At 42.5% G+C, this 9,501-nt stretch overlaps 1 protein-coding gene across 3 annotated transcripts in view; it reads left to right on the top strand.

Annotated features, from left to right (window-relative positions):
• The first annotated feature begins 1,108 nt into the window (after positions 1-1,108).
• TRPC4AP (transient receptor potential cation channel subfamily C member 4 associated protein) overlaps positions 1,109-9,501 on the top strand; it is an 83,514-nt gene continuing 75,121 nt past the window's right edge. Inside the window, exon 1 of one of the 3 annotated variants that reach the window (XM_072631339.1) lies at positions 1,109-1,326. In XM_072631339.1, coding sequence (XP_072487440.1) covers positions 1,183-1,326 — 144 coding nt within the window. In that variant the 5' untranslated portion in view covers positions 1,109-1,182. Of the gene's footprint in view, positions 1,327-1,432; positions 1,570-9,501 lie in introns of those variants that run through there. The other 2 variants (XM_072631340.1, XM_072631341.1) reach the window with 2 other exon arrangements.

Here is a 9,501-nt window from a genome sequence, read left to right as displayed (position 1 = left end):
AAACCAAAAGGGAACTAATCTAATTTTTTTTTAATGTAGCAGGAAACTAATCTAATTCCCCTCATTTTACAGATGAGGAAACTGAGACCAAGAGAGGTTAGTGACTTTCTCAGGGTTGTCCAGGTAGTAAGTTTTGGAGATAGGGATTTGAATATAGTCTCCTACCTCTAAAGCCTACCTCTTAAAAAAAAAAATTCTATTTGCAGGTCTGCATTCTTTACCTCTACCTACTTCTCATACTGAGAAAGCAAGAGAAACAAAACTAGTTGCAAACATGTATAGTCAGGCAAAACAAATTCCCACATTGGCTATGTAAAAATAAAAGTCCCAATCTGCACTCTGAGTCTATCAGTTCTCTATCAGGAAGTGGGGTAGGATGTTTCATTATAAGTCGTCTGGAACTATGGTTGTTCATTGTGTCAATCACTTCTTAATTCTTTCAAAGTTGTTTGTCTTTGCAATATGGTTGTTATATAAAATTGTTTTGGTTTTGCTGACTTCCCTCTGCCTCAGTTCATACAACTCTTTCCAGGTTTCTTTGAAACCATTCCCTTCTTAATTTCTTATAGCATAGTAGTATTCCATCATATTCATATATATAACTTCTTTATCCAATACATAAGGGTGATGAGCACCCTTTTTTGCTGCCATGAAAAGAGTTATTGGAAACAAAATTATAGACATGTATCCTTTTCATTTGATCTTTGATTCTGAGACCTTTGATTCCTTTGGTATATGAGACCTATAGCAATACTGCTAGGTGAAGGAGGGGCAGAGTTTCAAAGTGTGTCTGTGTCTGTGTGTGTCTGTGTGTCTGTGTCTGTGTGTCTATGCCTGTGTGTGTATGTGTGTGTGTGTCTCTGTGTGTCTGTGTCTCTGTGTGCCTGTGTGTCTGTGTGTGTGTTGGAGGACGGTGTTTGCCTGTTATTGACCTTGAAGCACGAATCCTCCACCGCCCCGCCTCCAATCTCTCACCTCGTTCCATCCCGCAGCTCCCTGAGCGCCTGTGGCACCCCATCACCCCGAGACAGCCGAACTACATTTCCCAGATTCCTCCGCTGCGCACACGCACCTTGCGCTTCGGCCCTGGGCCACCTGGGGTCGCTACGGCGGCCCCTCCGCCGCTCCGTACAAATCGCCACTAGCCCCGGAGGCCGCTTCCTGTTTGTCCTAGGAGGAGCCATGGCGGCGGCGGCTGTTCCCGGGGCCGGCCGAGAGCGGCGGGCGGCGGCCTGGGGCTGGGGAGGCCGGCCGTGCTCCGGGAACATCTTGGATCAACTCCGGCAGGGCCAGGTGACGGGCCAGGGCCTGGCCCGGGGCGCGCAGGTAGAGCCGGGCAGGCCTGAAGGGGCGGGGCCTGGGCTGTGGGCCCGGGGCAGTCTGTCCGTCCGTGTGTCAGTCTGCCAGCCAGCCGGCACCGGGGCCGGGGCAGCGGCCAAGACGGGTCCCGGGCCGGCGGCTCTGGGTGTCAGCACCGGCGCGTGACTGCCCGCTTGCCTGGCCGGAGAGGGTCGGGCCCGTCCGTCGCGCCTGGAGCCGGGGCCACTCCGAGGGTCGGCCGGTCACTCGGTTAGTCAGCGGGGCTCAGGGACCCCGTCAGGCCGGGGAGCAGAGGGCAGGCCCAGCCCCCCCCCCCCCCGCCCCCCGCCCTGCACGTCGGGTCTGTCAGCTCGAGGCGGGATTGGTTTGGGGGCCCAGACCCAGCCCCAACCCCGAGAGGTGGCGAGGGAAGGCGTCTCGTGCGCGCTGGCTGAGAGCCCCCCCGACATCTGGAATGGGAAAGGTGGTGGGGTATGGATAAGGCTGGTCATGACAGAAAGTGTCGGGAAAGTGACCCCAGGGGAAGAAGTACACCCTATTCTGACCCTTCTTCCCACGTAGAGACACAGAATAGTCAGTAAACTTTTACTAAGTGCCTATTATGTGCCAGGCACTGTGCTAAGCCCTGGGGATATAAAAAAAAAAGGCAAAAGGCAGTCCCTACCCCCAAGGAGCTTACTATCCAACGAGGAGACAACGAGCAAATAAATACACGGAATAAATAAGAAATAAGAGAGGGAAGGTACTAGAATTAAGGGTAGGGAAAGGCTTCCTGTATAAGATGGAATTTTTAATTGGGACTTAAAGGAGGCTAGGAGGTTGAAGATAAAGGAGAGCTTTTCAGGTATGGGGAATAGCCAGAGGAAATGGCCAAAGCCAAGAGATGGCATATCTTGTTCGTGTAACAGCCCTGAGTCTGGTGTCACTGGATAGAAGGTTAAGGTTAAAAACACTGTAAAGGTGTGTGTGGGAGTGTGTGGCAATGTGTGGCATGGTCAGACCTGCACTTTAGGAAAATCACTTTATTGGCTGAAAGGAGGATGGATTGAAATGGGGTGAGATGTTGCACACAGATCCACCAGGTTATTGCAGTAGTCCAGGTGTGAAGTGGTGAGGGCCTGCATAAGAGCCCCGTAATTGTCAAAGGAGAGAACATGGACTTGTCAGAGATGTTGCAACGGTGGTATCAGCAAACCTTGGTAATAGATTCAATATCCTGAGTGAGAATGAGGAATCCAGGGTGACCTCTAGGTTGCTAGCCTGAGGGACTGGAAGGATGATGATGCCCTGGACTGTAAGAAGGAAGTTACAGGAGGAAAGTTTGGGGGGAAAGATAATGACCTCCATTTTGGACATGTTGAGTTTAAGATTTCTATTGAATATCTGGTTTGTGTGAAAGGCAGTTGGAGATGGGAGATAGGAGGTCGGCAGAGAAGTTAAAGAAGGATGGATAGATTTGAGAATCGTCTACATAGAGAAGTTTAAATCCATGGGAGCTGATAAGATCACCAAGTGTTCTAGTACAGAAACCTGAAGTTTGAAAAAGGATGGCACTGAATCATCTTAAAGAATGAGCTCTGTATGTTGAATGTTATGTTAGGCACTCAGGGAGGATACAAAGTTAAGATGCAGTTTTTCCTTTTGGGATACAGTCTTGTAGAGGAGATAAGAGAAAATAGAGATGAGTGTAACGTGTGGATGAGGGCATGAGAGAAGGCAGTGTTTAATGTGAAGTCTGAATGAATCATAGTATGGTGAAAAAGGTACTGTGCTTGGAGATCTGTGGATTTGATTCTTGGTTTAGCAAAGTTAAGGGAATTCTTAATCTCTCAGGGTCTCAATTTCCCTATCTACAAAATGAAGAGGTTGGACTACATAATCCTTAAATTCCCTCCCAGCCTTATTCATTCTGTGATCATTATCTGCCACACTGAGCCATAGGGAGGAAAACATTTTGTAATTCTTCAAGTACTATATAATTTTGAATTAGTTATTGTTATTAGCCTGAGGAGATTACCCCCACTCTCTTAGCAATCTTCAGTCTTTCCTTTCCTAATGATGCTTCCTTGCTGCTCTCCAGGACACTCCATGTTTCCCTCATCTTCCAAAAATCCTCCCCTGATCTGTTGTCCATCCCTACTAGCTGTCCTTTCGTGTTTTTTTCTGTTTTTTTGTCATGGAAAAACTCCTTGAGTAGGACATCTTCAATCAGTTATCTGTTTCTTTTCCTTGCACTGTCTTCTAAACTCTGGTTTCTGACCTTATTCAACAGAAACTGCTCTTTTCAAAGTTACTTGGTGATCTCTTAATTGCCAAATCTAATGGCCTTTTTACAATCCTCATCTTCTTGACCTTTTTGCTGCCTTTAACTCTGTCAGTTGCCTTTTTTTCCCCTAGGTTTTCATGACACTGCTCTCTTGTCTGGTTCTCCACCTACCCTTCTGACTGCTCCTCACTTTCCTTTGCTGGATCTTGGTCTAGATTGTACCTGCTGCTTGTGGAGCCCCAACGCTTTGTCTAGGGCCTTCTACTCCTTCTGTACTATTTCACTTGGTAATCTGATCAGGTCCTCTGAGTTCCTAATTCCCAGGTCTATTTATTCAACCCAAACATCTCTCTTGACCTCTAATTTTTCATCTCTTATTAACTATGGGAACTCTCCACTGGATGTACCACAAACATCTTAAACTCGATGTGTCCAAAATTGAATTCATTCTCTTTCCCCTCAACCCCTCTCCTATTCCTAACTTCTCTATTTGTAGACACCACTATCTCCCCTAGTCACTCAGGTTTGCAATCTAGGGGTCATCCTCAGTTCCTCACTCACCACCACCCCCATTTGATCTTTTACCAGGTCCTGTCCATCCTACCTTCTCAAGATTTCTCATGTATGCCTCCTTCTCCCCTCTAACACTTCCACCATCCTGGTGCCTATCACAGTCTAGCTTCAACCTACCTTTTTAGGTTGATGTCAAATTGCTCCCGCTTTTTTCTTCTAGCCAAATTGACCTATTTGCTGCTCATGGTGTTACACTCAAGCATTCCATTTTCTATCTCTGTGCTTTTGCAGAAGCTATTCCTGATACTTGAAAAGTTCTCCATCTTCATCTCTACTTTTTGGAATCCTTAGGCCATTCCGGAATTCATCTCAAATACCATTTCTTACTGCATGAGGCTTTAAAAAATTTTTTTAATCCTTCCCCAATTCTTCAGGTTCCCCTTCTGCCCCCAGCCACCTCCCAAAATTGTATTTATTTTTATTTTCTTATTTATGTATATGTTGTTTTCCCCGCAGTAGAATGTTTTATCTTTGTATCCTTAGCACCTTGCACAGTAACTAGTGTACGTTAGCCCTTAATGAATGCTTGTTGTATTATGGGCTGAGCTTTCTGCCAGGTGTTGTATGTGATACAGAAGAAATCACATCACAGCGAAAAGAGCACCATTCTGGAAATCAGAAGACCTGGACTCTAGTTCTAGTTCTGCCATTGCCTTGTGGTATGATCTTAGGTAAATCACAAATCTCCTCTGTGTCTCAGTTTCCTTATCTGTACGATGGTCAGGTTTGATTGGTTAGTTTGTTACAACCTCCCTCAGCTATCATGAGAAGTTTGTATAAGAGAAATTCTCTGCCCTCCAGGAACTTACAGTCTTATTGAGGATTGGAGATTAACATGTTCAGAACAGTTGGGTAATAATACAGTTTGTATTTGATTAGGTGCCAAAATGAATATAGACAGAAAGTGCTGTAAGAGTGGAGAGGAGGCAGAAAAAGGCTAGAGTGGTCAGAGAAAGCCTTATAGAAGAAGTGGGCCTCATATAGGCCTTGAAAAAAGAGTGGAATATCCTTTGAATGGTGGGGATAGAGGAGGACATTCCAGGCACTGGGGAAAGCATACACAAAGGGCAAGATAGGTAGCATGGGTCCAGATTATAGACATCCTAAATGACAGGGAGAAGAATTTGAACTTTATCTTGTAGGGAATCAATGAAAATTTTTGAGTAGGCAGAGCCATGATAGATCCATTTATTAGGAGGATAATCAGGGTTTTGTGAAGGATGGATATGAGGGGAAGAGATTAAAGGCAGGGAGTCCAATTATGAGACTATTAAAGTAGTAGTATGTTGATTATAAGAAGGGACTATAAGATAAGTTTAGACTCAGAAGAAGAAGAAAAGACGAATGTATAGGATTTTGTGACCAGTTGGGTATTCTGAGGAAAGGAAGACCAATCAAGGCTCTAAGGGTTTGAAACTAGATGACCAGGAGAATTATGATGCTGTTGTTAGAAATAGGGAAGTCAGGAGGGAAACCAGTTGGGGGGTGGGGGGTGGGGGGGGCGTGTTGAGACAGGGACAAAGTTTAGTTTTTAGACACTATTGGCTCTAGTTAATTACTTCCTGTTAGATTTTTAAGTTTAGAATTCAAGGTTAGATGGCAAAAGAGAAAAGCTTTCATTTGTTTTCACATTTTTCATAGTAAAAAGAGATTGCATTTGTGAGAAAGTATGAAACCCCCCCACATATACTGATGAGTCTCAATTAGCTTGCTTCTATCCACTTTTATAAATGGATAGAATAGTGAAAGAACTTCATTTTCCTATCTGTGAAGTGGTATTAAGTGCTACCTGGATATGCATTATTGCACTTTCAGTTTGAATTTGGTTTCTGAGGCTCTGAGGTCCTCTCTGAAGGATTTTTTTTTTTCTATGACTGCCACTCTAGCCCCCCTTATTACCAGATGCCTAGCCTGCTATAATAGCCTTCAAGCCAGTCTTCTGTAACCTTTGTCTTCCCTTTTCTCTTTAGGGTAAAATCAAACTCTTTTGCAGTCAAGGCCATCCAGTATGTTACTTCTGTCCTACGTGTCCAAATATTATTTCTCACTCCCTTCTCACAGTCTGTCAGCATACCATACTTAATCTTAAGTCTAATTCAGTTCTTCTAATATTTAGTAAAGGATACGAGACTAGAAGGCAAGTTAGCTGAGTTTGAGTCCTGTCTCTTTGAGATGATGGTCCTACCCACTTATTTTCTTTCTAAACCCTCAGTTTCTTTACCTCTTAAATGAGGCTAACATTTATAGACTTTCATTATGGGTTAATGTGAGGATAGAGTGGGATAATTTTTAAAATTAAAATTTTAAAAATGCTTCGTAACCTAAATCAGTACATAAATATAAAATAGTCCTGTTATCTTATCATTTGTCCCTCAAGGCCCAGCCCCCATATTTATCCTGGCGACATTCCTAATCCTCTCCAGCCCACGTTGCTCTATCTTCTTTGCACACCTATAGGCCTTATTGTCTGTATCATTCATTTTGGCACTTAGTCATATATTGCCTTATGTTGTTATTTAATTAGTTCATATGTTTATGTCTTATGTCTTATGTCTTAGAGACAGCTGGTGGCACAGTGGATAGAGTCCTGGGTTTTGAGTTGGGAAGACTTGAATTCAAATTGGGTTTCAAATGCGTATTAGCTGTGTAACCTTGGGCAAGTCACTTAACCTTTGTTTACCTCAGTTCCCTTAACTTTAAAACCAGGATAATATAGCACCTATTTTGCAGGGTCATTGTGAGGATCAAATGAGATAATATTTGTAAAAAGTGCTCAACAAAGTACCTGGCACATAGTAGATTATAATTAATGCTTATTTCCTTCCCCTTCCCTTCCCCCTTTCCTTATTTCTCCAACTAGATTATAAACTATTTAAGAACTATGTCTTCTTTATCATTCTCTTCTAGCATATAGCACAGTGCTTCCTAGTAAGCACGAAACGAATAAATGAAATAAAGCATAATTTTAGTACTAGAGGGATTAGCCCAGGAGTTCCAGAACAGGATCCCAGGCCTTCTCTTTAGGAGGAAGCCAGAGTCCCCAGCTGCCAGAAAGCTAGCTTCAGTTGAGATATTTCTGCTTCTAGATTATAAGCACTTTGAAAACAGGGAGAGATTCTGTTTCCTTTTTCATCTCTTTATCCTCAGTACTGTTTACATAGTAAGCACTTAACAGGTTGGTTGAATTGAATTATAATCTTACCTGTCCCACCTACTTTCACATTTCATTGCCATCAGTTTATCTCTGTTGGTGCTCCCAGTATTCTTCTGGTGTGTTTGCAACTGTCTCTACCTGTTTCTCTTCCCAAAATGATAAGACCATAAATACAATCCTTGGTTTTTTCCAGTATATCAGCTAGTATTCTGTCTGAATAAAGGATCATAGAGTATTGAGTTAGAGTTAGAAGGTGTCCTTCAAAGTGATGCGATCTACCCTTGTCCTATTCCTGGCTGGTTTGTGGGAAAGCATGGTGTTGGTGGCTTCAACCTTAACATAAGGGTTGTAACCAAATACCATAAACTTCTCTGTATAACCTGTTAGGAGCACATGACATCCACATGCATTTTTCTTGAACTTACTGTTTGATAGGCTAACAAATGCCATATGTTATCAGTGTGTAAAATAGAATGATTTTTATGTATTCTAGAACTATCCCTTTAGGCTTCAAAGAGGTCCTCTTATTCTGGCAAGTAGATCTGCTTTTACCCCATACATACTTTTAGTAATTTTATTAATTTCAGTCATATTTCCTTCCAGCCTTTATCTCTGTTGGCTGAAGAGGTTTAATTTTCTTAGTTTATTCTCATGTAGAAATTCCTCCATTCTCTTGATAACTTCAGTTGACCCTCTTGGGGAGGGCCCATTAAGAACTATGGATATACATAATTTTGTACAGAGAGAAACCCCTAGCAAATGCTTTCTGTTAATGCTTTTGAGTAATTCAATTTCTTTTAATCCAGGGGTTTTCACTGTTATAGTATTATACATTCTTCTGTGAACCTTTCCATTCTCCATTAGTTGTTAGGGATTTATGTTGGTGTTTCAAAATGCCTTCTGTGGATTCTGTTGTGTGGGACTGTGCTGTGAAACAGTTACAAGGATTTCCAATAGCTTTCCTGACTATTATGGAGTTTATTAATGTATTCAGACACTATCTTCCATATTTATTTGACCCTGTGCTTAGCATTGTGGAGAATACCAAGGTGTATGTAATCTAGTCCTGGTACTAGATGAGCTTTCAGACTAGGTGGAAAGGTAAGATGTGCACAGCAGATAACCATAATGCAAGGCAACATACAGGGCAGTGGAGAGAGCAAGTGGTACAAAATGCAGAGAAGGAACCAATTACTTTTTAAAAAAATTATTATTATTTTATTTGTTTTCAGTGTTCTACAATCACTTCCATACATCTTAGATTTTTTTCCCCTCCCTCCCCCACTTAACCCCTACCTCCCCACTCCCTCCCTGAGATGGCATACAGTTTTATATAGGTTCTACACGTACATTCCTATTAAATACATCCTCACTTTAGTCATATTGCATAGAAGAATTAAAACGAATGGGAGAAATCATAAAACAAACCAAAACATAACACAAAAGAAAATGATCTGCTTTATTGTGTGATCAAGTTCCATAGTTCTTTCTCTTTATGTGGAAGGCATTTTGCCTTAAGAGACCATTGGGAATTATTTTAAGTCCTTACACTGCAATGAAGTACTGAGTCTACCAGAAAAATTCCTTGCACACTGTGGTTGTTGCTGTGTACAAAGTTCTCCTGGTTCTGCTCCTTTCACTCAGCATCAGTTCATATAAGTCTTTCCAGGCCTCTCTGACGTCTTCCTGTTCATCATTTCTTACAGCACAATAGTGTTTCATTACATTCATATACCACAATTTATTCGGCCATTCCCCAATTGATGGGCATCCCCTTGATTTCCAGTTTTTGGCCACCACAAAGAGAGCTGCTGTAAATATTTTTGGTACATGTGGGACCCTTTCCCATCTTTATGATCTCTTGGGGATATAGTCCTAGAATCAGTATTGCTGGGTCAAAGGGTATGCATATTTTTGAGGAACCAATTACTTGTGGTTGTGGGACCATAGGCTATTTCATGGAGTGGCGTTTGAGCTGGACATTGGAAAAGGGGTGGAATTTTGATAGATGAAAAGTATTCCAGTAAGAAAGGAATGTCATGAACAAGGGTGCTGAGTACATCTGGAAAATTAGTCTAAGTTAGTCGCAGTGGATGGAACTAGTGGGGAAATAGAGGTGGAGCCAAGGACCTAGGGGGTTGATTATAAGATTAGAGCTGGAAAGGTTGAGACCTTAATGATAATCTCA

The sequence above is a fragment of the Notamacropus eugenii genome, chromosome 1 (assembly GCF_028372415.1).
Source record: "Notamacropus eugenii isolate mMacEug1 chromosome 1, mMacEug1.pri_v2, whole genome shotgun sequence".
NCBI lineage: Eukaryota > Metazoa > Chordata > Mammalia > Diprotodontia > Macropodidae > Notamacropus > Notamacropus eugenii.
This window is presented reverse-complemented; position numbering and strand designations above follow the sequence as displayed.